The sequence below is a fragment of the Pan troglodytes genome, chromosome 2 (genome assembly GCF_028858775.2).
Source record: "Pan troglodytes isolate AG18354 chromosome 2, NHGRI_mPanTro3-v2.0_pri, whole genome shotgun sequence".
NCBI classification, from domain to species: Eukaryota; Metazoa; Chordata; class Mammalia; order Primates; family Hominidae; genus Pan; species Pan troglodytes.
The window spans coordinates 163,466,238-163,483,601 of NC_086015.1; the positions used below are offsets into that span (position 1 = coordinate 163,466,238).

At 34.9% G+C, this 17,364-nt stretch overlaps 1 protein-coding gene across 6 annotated transcripts in view; it reads right to left on the reverse strand.

The window, feature by feature from the left end:
- IFT80 (intraflagellar transport 80) overlaps positions 1-17,364 on the reverse strand; it is a 146,980-nt gene that overhangs the window by 35,096 nt on the left and 94,520 nt on the right. For all 6 annotated transcript variants that reach the window (XM_063805243.1, XM_054680288.2, XM_054680287.2 and 3 more), the window contains 3 exon segments: positions 15,591-15,709; positions 11,848-11,922; positions 8,815-8,978 (listed from right to left, as the gene is read on the reverse strand). In XM_063805243.1, coding sequence (XP_063661313.1) covers positions 8,815-8,978; positions 11,848-11,922; positions 15,591-15,709 — 358 coding nt within the window.

Below are 17,364 nucleotides of genomic sequence, written 5' to 3' on the forward strand. Positions count from 1 at the left end.
GAAACTTGGACTCATGCCAGTAGCCCTGGAGGGCTACAAAAGGGTCCTGACATGAATAGATGCCGAGTCCGCACTGGGCTTTACTTAACCAGTGGTAGCCTGGCAAATACTGAGGGAACTATAAAAGAACCAGCAGAGAACATAATGCATTGATTTGGACCACCTAGTCACATTTTGTCAGACCAAGGAACATACCTTACAATCCATAATGTCCAACAATGGGCAGAAAGATATCTTCCCCAGAGTAATGGTTTGGTAAAGAATCAGAATGGCAAGTTAAAACAGTGGTTTTCTAAAACAGGGGAAAGTATGAAGAACTGGCTTGCATTACCAGCATGAGTATGGATTCATCAAGAGAGAAGCAAAGAGATATAGATTCCTGCACTAGAGAGATTCCTTTTTTTTTTTTTTTTTCTTTTGAGACGGAGTCTCGCTCTGTCACCCAGGCTGGAGTGCAGTGGCGCGATCTCAGCTCACTGCAACCTCCACCTGCCAGGTTCAAGCAATTCTCCTGCCTCAGCCTCCTGAGTAGCTGGGATTACAGGTGCACACCACCACGGCCAGCTAATTTTTACATTTTTAGTAGAGACAGGGTTTCACCATGTTGGTCAGGTTGTTCAAACTCCTGACCTTGTGATGTGCCCGCCTCGACCTCCTTTTGTTTTTTTGATGGATCTCAGGGAGAGGGGGAGGAGAAAGGAGGACGCTGGTATGGCAAAACACTTTTTTCTTTCTTCCTTATATCACCTTCTCCTACCTGACACCACGGTCCCAAGACCAGGGCTACCACTACAAATGCCAGAAGCAGAGATGGTTCCCAAGAAAGAAACTGTAACTATACTTTTAAGCCTTAACGTCAAAATTCCTAAGGACCTGATAGGATAGGTTGTGTCTTCACTCCATCTGGAGAATTTAGGTTTAATAGTGAATGCAGCTTTATTGGCTGGTAGCGGAAATAGCCTGTTTGCTCTATACAAATGGATAGGAGAAATAATAGCTGAGAGTAAAGAAATGAATAAATGGGTTATGCAGTAAGTAAAATATTACATTAATGCTTCAAAAGAGGCTCAGAGCAAAAGAATGATATTGCTTCTTAGCTTAATTATAGCTGATACATGAAAAGATGAAGCCATATATTGCTGAGACCTCTCCTGCCTGGAACTTGACAAACTTGAATGGAATCCTATAAACCTCAGAGGCCTAAACTTGACGACAACTTGGTCACAGAACATGATGATGGACTGGACTAATTATTAATGACTAGTAGAACTCTAGTAATGCGCTAGTGTCTTCTGACTCTTACTTTACAATATGGTATAACACTGGAATTGTTGGTAAGAGTATAATACTGATAGTGATGATCAAATGTACTGGGAATGGAATTAAAAGCCTCCTATCTCTACCCAATATTGATTCCTCCAAACATTAGGCATATTCATGCTGGTCCTATTGACAGGAATGATCCTTTTGCCATAAGGGATCCATGGTCATAGGCCAGGGGGTGGTCTGTAGTTTAATAAATAATTTGTCTGGTCTTTGTCCTGGGCTCCTGGCAGGTAGCTTCAAAAATGCTTGGAATTTTCTGAGTGATAGAAGTGCCATTATTATCCTAATAAGGCGACTCTGGTGAGCCCCTAGATAGCTTCAGGATAGCGGCTGGTCACCAGAAAGACCAATCTCATGTTCAGAGGGTTGAGTACTTTCAGCCCTCCACCCCACTAGCAACCTCTTGAGAAGAAGGGAGCTGGAAACTGAGTGCAATCACATGGCCAATGACTTAAATAATCATGCCTAATTAATCATGTAATCAAACCCCAAAAGTATTCTCTAGACACCAAAACTCAAAGCTCAGTGGAGCTTCCTTGTTGAACACATTGATGTGCCAGGAAGGTGATGTACCCTGATTCCATGAAGGCACAGAAGCTCCAGGCCTCACCCAAGGTCTACCCTTTTTAATAAAATTGTAATCATAAATATAGTGCTTTCCTGAGTTCTGAGTCATTCTAACAAATTATTGAACTTGAGGGGCTGATGGGGTCCCCAAATTTTTAGCCAGTTGGTCAGAAATGCAAGTGCCCTTGGGAACCCCCACCCCCACAAAACTAGTGCTGGCATCTGAAGTGAGGTCAGTCTTGGCAGGCCTTTGTCCTTAACTTTTTTTTTCTTTTTTGGAGACAGGGTCCTGCTCTGATGCCCAGGCTGTGGTGCAGTGGCGTGATCTCAGCTCACTGCAACCTCTGCCTCAAAAGGGCTCAAGCTATCTTCCCACCTCAGCCTCCCAAGTAGCTGGGAGTACAGGGGCGTGCCACTATGCCTGCCTAAGTTTTGTATATTTTGTAGAAATGTGGTTTCACCATGTTGCACAGGCTAGTCTCAAACTCCTGAGCTCAAGTGACCCACCCATCTTGGCCTCCCAAAATGCTGGGATTGCAGGCGTAAGCCACCATGTCCAGCCAACTTTTGGCATCGCACTAACTCTGAGTAATCAGTGTCTGAATTGAATTGCAGTACATTCAGTTGGAGTAGAAAAAGATTAATTACTAACAAGTGAGATTCTCCATAAGTCATCAATACGGTGTTACAAATTTGTGGCCTTATTGTAAAATATTCAACTCAAAGTTCCAGAATACCAGAGAACTACGGAGAAGTCTTGAAGAAGCTATATTTGTCACAAACACTTGCTTTGGGAGCTAAGCTAAGCTCCCAGTCTGAGAATTTCCCTAAACTCTTGAGGGAGGCTTTCAGAACTATCCTCTCCGTATCTCCAGTAAGCCCCCTAATTTTTAGAGTTAGTGGAGGAAAAGGCATACACGCAAATAAGGTGCAGTCTGTAAAATAATTTTTTAAAGTAGATGATTATTTTAGCATTACTTCTAAAGTGTTTTTCTTTTTAGGGGCTGCTTAGCAATGATTTATCTAACTGATAGTTGGGGAGATCAGCTCCTGTAATAAAATGGGGCAGATATTTCAAGATTAAATATTTTCCAAAGATAATCAAGACTTGATTTTAAGACAGACAGAACATATGTTTGGGTCAACAGGTAAATGAAAAGATGCTCAATGTAATTAATCATCAAGGAAATGCAAATCAAACCATAATGAGATACCACCTCAAACCTGTTAGGCTACTGCTTTAAGAAGACAACATGTTGGTGAGGATGTGAAGAAACTGGAAAACTTGCCCACTTCTAGTGAGAATGCAAAATAGTACAGCCACTGTGAAATATATTACGAAGGTTCCTCAAAAAATTAGAATAGGCTGGGCATGGTGGCTCATGCCTGTAATCCCAGCACTTTGGGAAGCTGAAGTGGGAGGATCGCTTAAACTCAGGAGTTTGAGACCAGCGCGGGCAACATAGTGAGCCATTGTCTCTACTAAAAATACAAAAATTAACTGGGCATAGAGGTGCCTGCCTGCCTGTAGCCCAGATACTTGGAGGCTGAGGCAGGAGGATCACTTGAGCCCACGATGTTGAGGCTGCAGTGGAGCACCAGTGCACTCTAGCCTGGACGAAAGAGTGAGACCCCATCTCAAAAAAAAAAAGTTAAAAATAGAACTACCCAGCAATCCCACATCTGAGTGTTTATCTGAAAGAACTGAAATCAGGATCTTGAAGAGATATTTGCATTCCCATGTTCATTGCAGCACTGATCACAATAATCAAGATGTAGAAACAACCTAAATATCCATTGACAGATGAACAGGTAAAGAAAATGGGGTGTATATGTACAATGGATTATTATTAGTCTTCAAAGAAAAAAGGAAATCCTGCAACATGTAACAGCATGGATGAACCTGACCGACATTATGCTCACTGAAAAGCTAGTCACAGAAGAACAAATATTGCATGATTCCACCTATATGAGGTATACTAAAATAGTCAAATTTATTGGAACAAAAAGCAGATCCGGTTGCCAGAGGCAGCAGGGAGGGGGAAATGGGGAGTTGCTAATCAAGGGCATAAAATTTCAGTAACACAAGATGAATTAAGTTCCAGGTATCTGCTGTCTAACATTGTACCTATATTGTATTGTATGCTGTTAACACTATTGAACTGTACCCTGAAAAATCTGTTAAAAAGGTAGATCTCATGTTAACTATTTCTATCACAATCAAATAAAAATAAATTTCAATCCTAAAAAAAACTGCCTGGAAGCCACTAAATAGATATAAAGTATTCATTAAGATCATGTAAGTATTTTAAAATTTCACTATATAAAAATAAACTTTTGGTAACTTTTGATGTAACAGCTCAATTTCCCTCAGATTTATCTCCAAACTTACTTATAATAGTTCTGGTCCTCACCACATACATTCTAATTTCAGCCAAAGGAGTGTCTATTGCTCATACTTCTCCATCCCTACCACATTCTTTACCTGTATATTGTTATTCTATCTGCCTGGCTTTCTCTGAGATATTATTCTGTCAACAATCCCCACTTTCTCCTGCACCTTTACTCTGGTTCATTCTCAGCATATAAACAACTCTGCTATCATCCTCACTAAAAAAAAAAAAAAAATCACTATTACAATTCTTTGCCTTTTTTTAACCCTAAACTTTGTGAAACAACAGTTATTCCAGTTTTTACAACTCCTACCCATTCTTCAACCTATGACAATTTGCTATTCAACCTTACTACATTGATAGAAAGGCTTTGCCTGGGTCACCAATGACCCATATGTTGCCAAATCAAAGACTATTTTTAGTCCTCACTCTAAGAGTCTATTTTTAGTCTTGACCTCCCAGCAGCACTGTTGCTTCTAACTATCCTCTCTGTCTTGAAACTCTTATGTGGGCTACACATAACATTGTTTTCTCCCAGTTCTCTTCTATTTTGGACCATTCCTCATTCTTCTTTGCTAGCTCCTCCTTATCTGACAACCCTTGATCTTAAGGTTTTGTTCTTTGCTGCCTTTTTACTATAAATACTTTCCCCGGTATCATTTAATTATACAGCATCAATCACTATTTAAATAATGATAATTCATAGTTCTCTATTTCCAGCCTCAACCTTTCCCTGATGTTGTGAAGTAGGTGAAGTTGTAAAAATTGCAGGAGATATTCTATTGAAGAAGCCTGGCACAAATGCTGCCTCTGCCCCTTTCTCTGTTTCACCAAGGCTACTCTTAGTCTCAATCGTAACAGTGGTATTGGTAGCTGCTGTTTACTCTTTTGAAAAGATTGTTGGGAAAGAAAAAAAACAAGAAGATTATTTTGATGATTCTCTTTAAGTAATTCTCAAATTACTCCAGCCCAAGATTAATAAATAGAGTAATTTTATATGACAGCATATGAATAGGATTACAAGAAATGAAAAGATAGAAATGGCATAAGAGAGAAGTGGCATTGAGTACTCAGCAAAAAAAAATTGGACAACATATATAGATTATAAAAATGCTACAATGTGTATAACATTAAATTTAATTCCAGAGGATTGCACTTTTAATACATTATTAGCTTTTAGTAAATCATAGGATTTTAAGTTGGAGGTCACCACTATATTCACCAAGAAAAATCATGTTGCAACATTTAGTTATCTTCTAAGGTTGCCAATTATGAAAAATAAAAATAAAAAAATACTATAATAGAATTTTTAATTAAGTAGGAAAACAAAAATGTAAAATTTTTGTCTTTCATTTAAAAAATGCTTTGGGTTTGGCTAAATCCTATTATTTTCATAGCTATGCAAACTAATAAACTTTTTAAACAATAGCAGCCTTCCATCCTTTTTCTGACTATATATATAAAAAGCTGGGGATATGTGGATGAACTCATCTACTTTTTCCACAACTGTAAGTGCATCTGATCTATGGGAGGCTGGTCCTGTTTTTCAGTGTTAACATGTAATAGAAACTGGCAGAATGAACAACTAAGGAGCTGTGAGTTGAAATAGTTGCTTCGAAACATGAGTAACTACTCCCCAACTTCCAGACATTTGTTTCAAATAATCACCACACTAATATCATAGCGTATCTGTGCAAAGTGAATAGGGAGAAGAAGGAAGGCAAAAATAGCAGCTCTAGTACTTAATCAATCACCAAAAGGGGTACTCAAAGCCACCCAAGATCTATTTATGGAGCACCTATTATAATACAGAGTACTACACTTGACACAAAAATAAAGAAGCTCCCAAATTAGGAAGGAACCAGTGATATCAAATACAGATGGCACCCTTCTAAGAGTTAAATACGTTGGGTACTTCAGTTGTGTTTCCTATTGTTAGCATTTACCTCTATTTAGCCATCAATAAATGCTAATTTTTTTAAAAAAGGAACATACAAAATATTTTCCCCTCATTTTAAGTTCTACGATAATTTTATTTTAGTCTTTTAAGTTTATATTTACAGCAAAACAGAGTTACATAATTATCTTGTTTAACAAAAACTTACATAAGTAAAACAGATAATTTATTGGCATATAAATTCATATTTCTGTAAATGTTAATAATTCTTTCTAGCTTTAAAATTCTATCAATTATCAATGGATTAAAGAATAATGAAATATGTTCCAGATGTGAATTAACTACAAAAAATTTCAGAAAATTTCAGAATGTGTTCAGTTGGGAACACATATACTGCCATGCCTTGCTCAATGATGGCGATATGCTCTTTGAAATGTGCCGTTAGGCAATTTATCATTGTGTGGACATCATGGAGGGTACGTCTACAAACCTAGACAATATAACTTACTATACACTTAGGCTATATGATATAGCCTATTGCTACTAGGCTACAAACCTACACAGCAAGTTACTGTACTGAATATTATGGACAATTGTAACACAATGGTATTTGTGTACCTAACCACGTCTAAACATAGAAAAAGGTAATGCACTATGACATTACAATGGCTATGACATTACTCGGTGATAAGAGTTTTTTAGCTCCATTATAGTCTTATGGTATATGCAGTCTGTTGTTGACTGAAATGTTATTATGCAGGGAATGACTGTACTTTATTAAAGCTTTTATCTAAAATATGTGGTGTTGAATAAGGAAAGCATAGACAACTCATAGTGATCACAGGGACTTTCAATCTTAAGTTTATTGAAAACAAAAATCTGGCTTCCAAATTACTATTATTTTCACAATTTATAGTTATCTTAATTCTGTCTGCCATCTGGATACTATATTATTCCATTCTGTTTTCCTCTTTTTTAGCCAAAAAGGAAGTCCTTTAAAAAAAAATTACCAAAAGTCTTCTCTCAGAGAAGGCCTAAATGAAGAGATAGAAAAGCTCTATTTAGGAGAGTTATATTTCCTGCCAGTATAAGAGGTGCTATTATCTGAAGTACTGAAAATTAAAAATTAGGACAGTTTCTAGTTCATGAATTAGGTCTTCTGTGGTGTGAACTAACAAAATTAACATTCAAGTCAGATTTTTTGGTAACAGTGTTTCATGATATATATTAACAGAGAGAAACAGTTATTTAATATTTAATATTTTTCACTAGGTTTTTGGGATCACTCACTCTTAACTTTCCTCTTACCTCACGGCTCCTCTTCCTTTTATTCATCCCTAATTACTGATGTGTTGTGTTTGGTCCTCTTCTTTGTGTACACTTACTTCCCACTGATTTCATTCAGTGTTATGGCTTTAAGCGCTAGCAGTATACCAATGACCACCAAATTTATATCTCTAGTCCCAACCTCTCTCCCGAGCCTTGGACTTGTTTATCCTATTGTTCACTCTCATCCCTGCTTGGCTGTCTAAGAAAGATTTAAACATACCAGGACCAAAATCAACTCTTGGTTTGCAGACCGACCCCCTCCAAATGACCTCCTTCTCTGTCTTCCATCTCATTTACTCAGGATAAAAACCTACAATAATATGCTTGCCTTCTCTCTTTCCTCCATGCCCACATCTTCACCATGGCCAAGTCTTTACATGATCTGGTTCCTGCCTATCTCCACGTTGTCCTCTCCTCCCACTCTCTACCTAGCTCATTTTGACCCAGTCACATGGCCTTCTGGCAGTTCCTTTAACATGCCAGTTACTCTCACCTCAGAATCCTTGCACTTGATTGTCTGTCATTCCCCTGCCCCACCTTCACAACGCTTTATTCTCTCACCCTGCACTAGTTTTCTTCATAGCATGTATCATTACCTGACAATTTATTATATATTTATTAAATTTTAATTTTTATTTGCTAATTTTGTTCACCATTGTATCCTGAACTTCTAGACAAGTAGTTGCCACATAGTAAGCACTCAATAATACTTGCTGGATGAGTGAATCTGTGATACATATATGCCCTAATAAAATGGTTTCATTGTACTATGTAACCCAAAACACCTGACATACTTATATTTATTTATAACTACTAATGTGGCCTAGATTTTTAAACAGAAAATTTAAGTTATTCATACCTTTCTTTCAATTAACTTAAAATATGAATTTAAAAATATAAACAAATTAAATAGTTCAATGAAGTGCAATATTTACTATGTTACCAAATGAAGAAAAAGGGAATATTTAAAAAGATAAAAAACTTAAGCCGTAATATACAGTTTTAGGACCACAACATTAAGTTCAAACTCTCTACCAACAGCTACTGAATATATAAAGATTTTTTTCCTGATTACTGATCTTTGATGTTGTGACAATATCTGTTTGTTCTATTAACTGGATATAGTATGACAACTTCAGCTGCTTAATTAACTCATGTTTTGAAAACAAAATAGAAAGCTCGTAATTCTTTTTCTATAAAGCTGATGTACTGGTAGATAAGAAAATGTAAGTTAATTTGTGAAAATTTTATAGTGTTAACAAATTTCATATTTGACAGGAAAAATTATAAAAATATACTTACTTTTTTCATCAGCTTTGTCTCTTATTGCTATGGTATCATTACTCAAAGACACAGTCTGTGCGTTCAGAATATCTGTTCTCATTCCAGGAAATTTTGGAGATGAAATAAAGCGCCCTTCATATGAATATAAATAGATACTACTACCATCTACAAGAAGAAAATGTCTAAAAAATAAAGAATAGAAATAGATTCTCAAATAGGAGTATACTTTATTTTTGTTTTCATATTACAGAATAGTTTATCCTTGGGAAAAAAAATCTAAATCTTACAATTAATATAAATGTGTAGATATATAAGGAATAAAACATTTCAAACACTGAAAGCCAGCATTGGTTGTTTTGGTTTGTTTTCTGGGTTTTTGTTTTATGATGAAGTAGGAGAAGAAAAATGAAAATGTCCATAATCACCACCCTATACACTAAAATTCTGACTTCTTTTACATTATACCCACAATTCATTTCCTTTCCTAAAGAATATTCTATACAAAGGCAATCAAAAAAATCGTATAATTTACAATACAGTCATTTTAATGCTGGGTGCTATTTGTTTCATGAAACAGTCTTAATATATATTTTATAACTAAAGATTATGCTAAAAATAATTAAAGATTAACTAGTGGTTAAAGCCTAAAGCAGTGAAAATGACTAAAAAAATTAACATTAGGGCAAGCATTTATTAAAATAAGGCAGTTGTGACTTTAAAATCATATGGTGACTATCAGTATGTATTCATATCTAAAAACACCTATTTTTTTGCCACAGGGTCAGATTCATCTGCTATGCTGACAACCATATTTAAGGCACAGGGCTCTCTGTAGTTAATTTTTTATTAACTCAAAACATAAATATTTTATGGCTGTTATATTTTTCCTTTGAAAATTTATGAATATTGTACAAAATAATTCAAGCAATACAGAGAAAACAAAAGACCTCTTGAGATCCTACCTCCATAGAGATAACTATGGCAAAGTATGAACTTCCAGAACTTTACTAACTCACTCATTCCTGATAAACATGTTTCAAATTATTCACTGTTTTAAATAATGTCTACAGTGTATATATATCTCCATATGTCTGCCCTACTTATTTCCTTAGTACAGCTTCTATAAGTGCAATTACTGGATTAAAGACCATACATTTAAAATTTTTAAATATATCTTGTTTTATTGCCCTTTGAAAAGTTGTATTGATTTACACACATACTATGGCTATATTGGTGTGCCTGTTTCCTTCACGCTGAAGACATTATTACTTTTCAAAATCTTATGTTTAATGTTTTAAATATCCTTGATTCAGAACTGGTTCTTGATTTAGGAATTGCTAAATGTTCTTTTTTTGCTATGGAAACAAAAAGGAAATAAATGCCAAAACCAATGAAAAATTAGTATCTAATTAACACCAACCACATACACTTCAATTAAATTAATACTTGAGGGTTGGTAGGTAGTTTATTTAATTGAAGGGTTTGGCCCTTACATACTAGCGTATGGTCATACATATTGGTTTATGAAAACAATATTTACTAAACTTGACAAAGTGACATATATTAGTATATATTCCTTTGTCTCAGTCTAAAAGCATTTTCTTTTCCAATAAGACACTATGGCTTTTAACCTATTTGTGAGCAAACACCCTGTTTGAAGGGGCAAACATCTCTATATACATAAATAAGACCAATGATAGGCAGTAACTAAATTTTTTGGCTATTTATGCCATTAATATATGTCTTTATTAAGAGTATATTCAATAAATACATTTATAAATAATGTATAAATGAATTTATTTCGAACTGTTAAAGTAAAAAGCATTTCAGAAACATGATTTTTTAGATAGCTGGTATCTTACCTTTTAAATGACAAAAATGACTTATTTTTAAAAATTTATGATGTAACTAAATAATTGATACATTTCAATTTCATTAAATAGATAACATAAAATTTGATATAACATTTTCTTGGTCACTCAAGGTCATCAATATGGTGATCACATTTTTCAATAACTATTTAACTGATAACTTTGATACTCATAAGAATCTGTTGGTGCACAGAATCATTATACTACTCAGCTACACAGTTCTGTGCTTTTAGTTTTCTCCATGTTCCCTTGCCAGGCAGCTACTTTCCTTCCTGTCATTGTGCCAGTCTCTAACAGCCCACCAGTACCATTCTTCTTCTGGTTTTCTATTTATAAAAAGCTGTGGGCTAGAAAACCTGATAATAAACACTATTAAGAGTTGCCTACATGATGAGGAATGAGGAATAAAGCACATGGTTTTGGTGCAAATATTTTATGGGTAGATATTTTAGGTAACTGTCAATTATATTTTCATAATTTTTAACAAGTTTTATTGGGTTGTAGCTGTCTAAGTCCTCCTCTGATTCAGTAGGCTATCACTGTACTCAAGAGACTAATTGACAGTTTTCATGGAAAAGTGTAGGTTCTTGAGTAATAGCTATTCCTAATTTACTCCAGTTAATTGCCTGGCATTTCTTAGTCCTGTATACACTGAATGTCTTAGTAGAGAAAACTAGTTTTCAAACTTCAGGTCACAGACCAGTAGGCCCATGAAACCAAAGAGTTTCAACCAATATTTAAAACAAAGCAGAAAAGAACAGAATAGAAAATAGGAGGACTATGAGGTAAAAACTCTTTAATAGTTATTTACCTGTGTTGCTCTCATTCTCTCATGTCATTACTCTGATGTTTACTTGTAATGAGTTTATTCTCATCACTTAAAATAAATAGCTTTAAAATTTGTTTTAATTTCTAATATCGTAAATGCTGATATATTTAATCCACATATAACCCTTAATAATTTTCTAAGACTGTTAAGAAATTCAGAGACTAAAATGTTTCAGAATCACTGATTTAAATAACTTATTTATTCTTTTCTTTTTCTTCTAAAATGTAAAATAGAAACAGATTGGTTCTAAATGACTAGTATACCATTCTTTTAATTGGATGTTTTTATTAAAGAGTGCTTTAATGCTATTTATTTTAACCCCAGATCCAATAGTTAAACATAATAAATTACCTTTCTGCCTGCAGAATCAAACTAACAGTTCCTTCTTTGAGATCAAATATAATTGGTGTGTTCCAGTTCTTTGTGCTAAAAGACAAGTAAAATGGATATTTATTAACATTTAAAATACCAAATACTTTTAAATAAGTAGATTGGTATTCATTTTAAATAAAGTTACTGCAGTTTCATAGCAATTATATACATACTTTTATTACAGCACTTGGTGCATTGTTCTGAAATTATTCACTTATATGTCTGTATCCCCAACTAAAAAGCAGAGACTCTGTATTCCCAGCAATTAGCACATAATAGGAATCCAATAAATGTTTACTGTAGGTATTACAACATGCGAACTGAGGAATTCTAAGTTTGAGTTCTGCCATGTATTGGCTCTGTGAGTTTGGGCAAGTCATCTAATGATTCTCATTTTAAAAACAGTAGCAGCATGGCATAATGAAGAGATGATAGCTTTTTGTTAGACATATCTGGATTAGAAATATGGTTTCACCACCTGTCAGCCACTTGATTTTTTCTTTTTTTCTTTTTTTTTTTTTTTGAGATGGAGTCTCGCTCTGTCGCCCAGGCTGGAGTGCAGTGGCACAATCTCGGCTCACTGCAAGCTCCTCTTCCCAGGTTCACGCCATTCTCCTGCCTCAGCCTCCCGAGTAGCTGGGACTACAGGCGCCCGCCACCACGCCTGGCTAATTTTTTGTATTTTTAGTAGAGGCAGGGTTTCACCGTGTTAGCCAGGATGGTCTAGATCTCCTGACCTCATGATCCACTCGCCTCCGCCTCCCAAAGTGCTGGGATTACGGGCATGAGCCACTGTGCCTGCCCACTTGATCTTAACAAGCTTAACCTGCTAAGCATTAGCTTCCTTATTTGTAAAATAGGGATAATGATGACTTACATTGTGTCTGGCAAAAGACCTGTTATAAAGCAGGTACCAGAAAAACAGAAACTGTAATAACAGTAATATGATGAACATGATTATTTTTCCTGCAGGCCTCCCAATGCTATTGTTGGGTTGAAATGAAAAGATTTCTGTGAAGCATTCTGTAAACTCTAAAATACTATATAAATGTAAGCCATGAACATGCTTATTGAATAAATGGATTAATAAATGAACAAACAGATCATTTTGTTTTTATACGGTAACATGAATCAAAGATCGGGGTGGGTAAAGAGAATATTTACAAACAGAAAAACCCATCCTTAAATAATAAAAATTGTTCCACAGTTTAAAATAAGTTTTATTACTTCTATATATTCTGAATTTCTCTCAGTAATTTTCATAAAGCCAATTCTCTACCTCAGATTAAATCCCATGTTCAAATCCAGAAGATGAAGGAGGGAAGGGGAAGGAAGCAGTGAGTAAGCAAACTGGTAGGCAACTAATCTTGGCTAATGCAAAGAATCTGATAATCATTTCAGTAAGTAAATACATGGACAAAGCAAAATAAATTACTGCTAATAATTAGTGATTACTAATTACTGATTTAGTAATTATTAATTAGTCTGGGGTTCATAGATATGATAAAGATATATGCTTTTGTACTTTAGAAAAAATATCACAAAATACTTTATTAACTAACCTTCGTTCTTTGTCAAGAGAGTTGGTAAGAAATGTAGTGATTATGTGAGGGTTTAATATCCCCTTAAAAGTATCTGAGATTTCTGACAACTGAGAGATATATAAATGCCATGGAAACATAAACTCCCTAAGCTATAAATGCTGAATAGAACAATAATATTTTCAATATAATTATCTGAAAAATCAAATGAAAATTTAATGTAGAATGCTTATATATTGTTTTCTTTTTCTGGAACTTCTTTTCATATAAACCAGTAAATTACTTGCATGTCTGTTTTTAAAATTATATTTTTATTACTAAAAAAGAGCCAACAGTTATTAAGAACTTGTATTCAAATCCCTGCTTTCCTTTAGTAACAAAGTCAATAATCTGATGTAAGGTAAGTTATCTAATCATTCTCTATGTCCTTTAGCTTCAGCTTTCAAATGAGAATAATAATAAACATGAAAGTATAACAGTTGCTCAATAAGTGATAGTCATTATTATCTAAAATGCTAGTAGATTTTTAAAACTTTATGAAATATGTTTTGGTGGTGATTCATTCCCACTACTGCATCCTTGCATTTCATTACCACTGCTGCATCCTGGTATTAATATTTTGTACCTTAATAAGTGTCTTGACATCAAAAAGAGGAGGCAAGGTTCAAACACAAAAGAAGAAAAGCAACCTTACATTTGCCACACATTAACTTGTAAGGGAAAAGTAGAGTGACCAAAAAAATTAACAGCTGCTAAACTTTGGGTATTTTTAAGGCAACTTCTCTAATACATGTAACACCTAATGATACTAATCCTACAGATTCAAACATTATGTCCTTGCCACTATAACTAGTAGAATAATGGGGAAGTTATTATGGGGAAGTTAAGAGCCTTATCTTTCTTCAAACAAACACTGAACTGAAAAGATCTCTGTTTTCCCCTGCCCCATGAAAATTAATTATTCAAACATCTATCTGCATTAAAGTGATTGTATGATTTTCTCACATTCTATAATCCCTTCCTCACATCTTAACTGCTTAACTTAGTATCTTTTTTGAATCTTCCCAAATTCTTACTGTTCCTCTTTTGCTCTCATGTAAGGGAAAAAAAAAAAACTCACATAAAATTAAATTGCCTATTTCTTTATCCACTCGCCTCTGTTTCTTCTATTTCATTATTCCAGATTTGGCTATTTGTCCCAAATTGCAGATTCTGATTAGTAGCAGGTTTACACATAATGAGTGGGAATTTTTAAATATATAGTTGTAGCAGTTGTTATTTAAGTTAAATACCTTTGTGTTGTGTACTACTAGACTTGGATACCAAGATGATGCTATACTTTACATATTTTAATTCATTTATTCATTCAAAAGTATTTACTAAGTACCCACACGTTGGGCACTGTGCTAGGTGCTAGGCATACAGTGGTGAATGAGACACATAGAGTCTCCATCCTCAATTTTATATTCAATGACTAAACTATACATAATGTTATAAATATAAGGACAAAATTTTTTAAAAATCCTTAATTATTTCTAACTCTTGAAAGTATTATAGTGGTTATGTGAGTTTTCTGGATAGTTGAGGAATCAACTGGTAGTATGCTAGAGCCAGCCTGTACTAGTTATTAAATTTTCAAGAATTTTGTAAGCCAACTGTTAAATAAAGCCATTATTTATTATTTGAGACAGGGTCTCACTCTGTTGTCCAGGCTGGAGTGCAGTGGTAGGATCACAGCTCACTGCACCCTAGACCTCCTGGGCTCAAGCAATCCTCTAGTACCAGCCTCCTGAGAAGCTAGGACCACAGGTGCGCACCTCCACACCCAGCTAATTCAAAAAATTTTTTGTAGAGATGGGGTCTCACTGTGTTGCTTATGCTGGTCTCAAGCCCCTGCTCTCAAGCAATCCTCCTGCTTTGGTCTCCAAAAGTGCTGGGGTTACAAGCATGAGCCATTGCGCCTCGCTTGTCTATTAACTGTTGATGTACAAACCTCATTAGATCTATTTTCACTGCTCTAAGTTCACTTTCTCTCACTTCCGGGTTTGAGGTAGTTCAGGATAGCTGAGGTTTTGAGAAAGTTAAGCTTAAACCAAACCACGCTGATGTGAAATCCTGAAAATAAACTCCTCAGCACAGACCGACAAAACTCTGAATTTTTAAGAAATGCAAGATGCTTACGAGAACACGTAACATTGAAGAGACGTTGAAACAACTAAGTGTGCATAGTTCAAAGATGCTTTAATGACTCTATCACGGAATTCCAGTAAATCCACTGCATCATTAAGAACATTACGAACCTAAACAAGGAAAAATAAAATACCAATAAACATTATAACATATCCAAATTTTATTTAGATAAGTTAGCAAGATTTTGAAACACAAAAAATTAAATGCACTACTGATTACCTAATCATATAAAAAAGAATTTAATAGAAACTAGGCATAAGATAGTATACCTAATATTAAAAAACCAACTGACAAAGCATAGATACAGAAAATCTCTTAGAAATAAGAAGAAAAAGACCTACTGAGATTTCTAACTTGCAAGCCAAACTTAATGATGTAGCAATGGAGTGATACAAAAAATATTCCAACACTGAGATATAGTCAAAGGAGGGTGGCATATTGAAGTTGGAAAGATTCTATGTGATTTCTGCCCAAAACGGTAAGAATATCTCTTTTTGGTGTTAGATTTTACTTTAAAATATACATTCTAAAAGAAGAGACATAATTGCTTTAAAAATCAAAAGTGGGGTAGGAGGTATTGGTAAACAAACCAATTGCATGGTGAAGAAGCCAAGCTGCAGGGAGTGGGGAAAGGTATTTCCATATGCAAAAACACAAAGACAGTGTCTAAAAAAGCCAAGCAGCAACTAACAGAGAGATTTGCTTATGACAGTCAGATTTATCATAAAATTTGTAACAGACTATTTTGCAAGGATTTTAATATTTGGCAGTTTTGGAAAAAAATCTTGAAGTTGATGAACAAATTGCAAGAAATTAAGAAAAATGTTGAGCAAGTTAAATTTACCTATCTCTGGTCAATAACAGAATGGGAATGGCAGTATAGTTAAGAGAAAAAATATAGGGGAAAAAAGTAATTATACCTAGAAATTAGTACTGCTTTAAGTTCTCCTCAAAATGTTACCATTTTTCTAAATATAATGTGACAATTATAATATTAATGAACAATGAAAAGTATGGAAAGAAAAATAGGAAGGTAAATCAAACTTCTTATAAGTACTTCAAAGAAGTACTTATGCCTACTAGGCATTGCCATGATCTAAATGTTTGTGTCTTAAAAATTCATATTTTGAAACCTAATCACCAATATGACAGTATTAGCAGGTGGAGCCTTTGGAAGGTTGTGAGCCCTTATGAATGGCATCGGTGCTCTTATAAAAGAGGACCCAGAGAGCTGCCTTGCCCATTCCACCAAGCATGGACACAGCAAGAAGGCACCATATATGAATTAGAAAGTAGGCCCTTGCCAGACACTAAATCTGCTGGCACCTTGATCTTGGACTCCCAGCTTCCAAAACTGTGAGAAATAAACTTCTGTTGTTTATAAGCTACCCAGATTATGGTATTTTGTTACAACAGAATAAACAGGTATGTTATGTCTTTTTACTATCTGCTCTCTAACTCCCATCTCCACCAAAATATTGACCCAGCAATCTCATTTCTAGAGTTCCATCCCAAAGATAAATAAGCAAAACTATAAAATAACATATGCACAGACTATCATTACAGCACTATTAGTAATAGCAAAAGACTGGAAATAGCCTAAATGTCTATTGATAAGGGACAGGTTGTATAAACTATGATATAGTCACACAGGGGAATATTATACAGCTATAAAAAGGAATAAGGAAGATCTATAGATGTCCATGAGATGTAGTAAAGTGAAAAAATGCGCCAGGTGTGGTGGCTCACGCCTGTCATCCTAGCA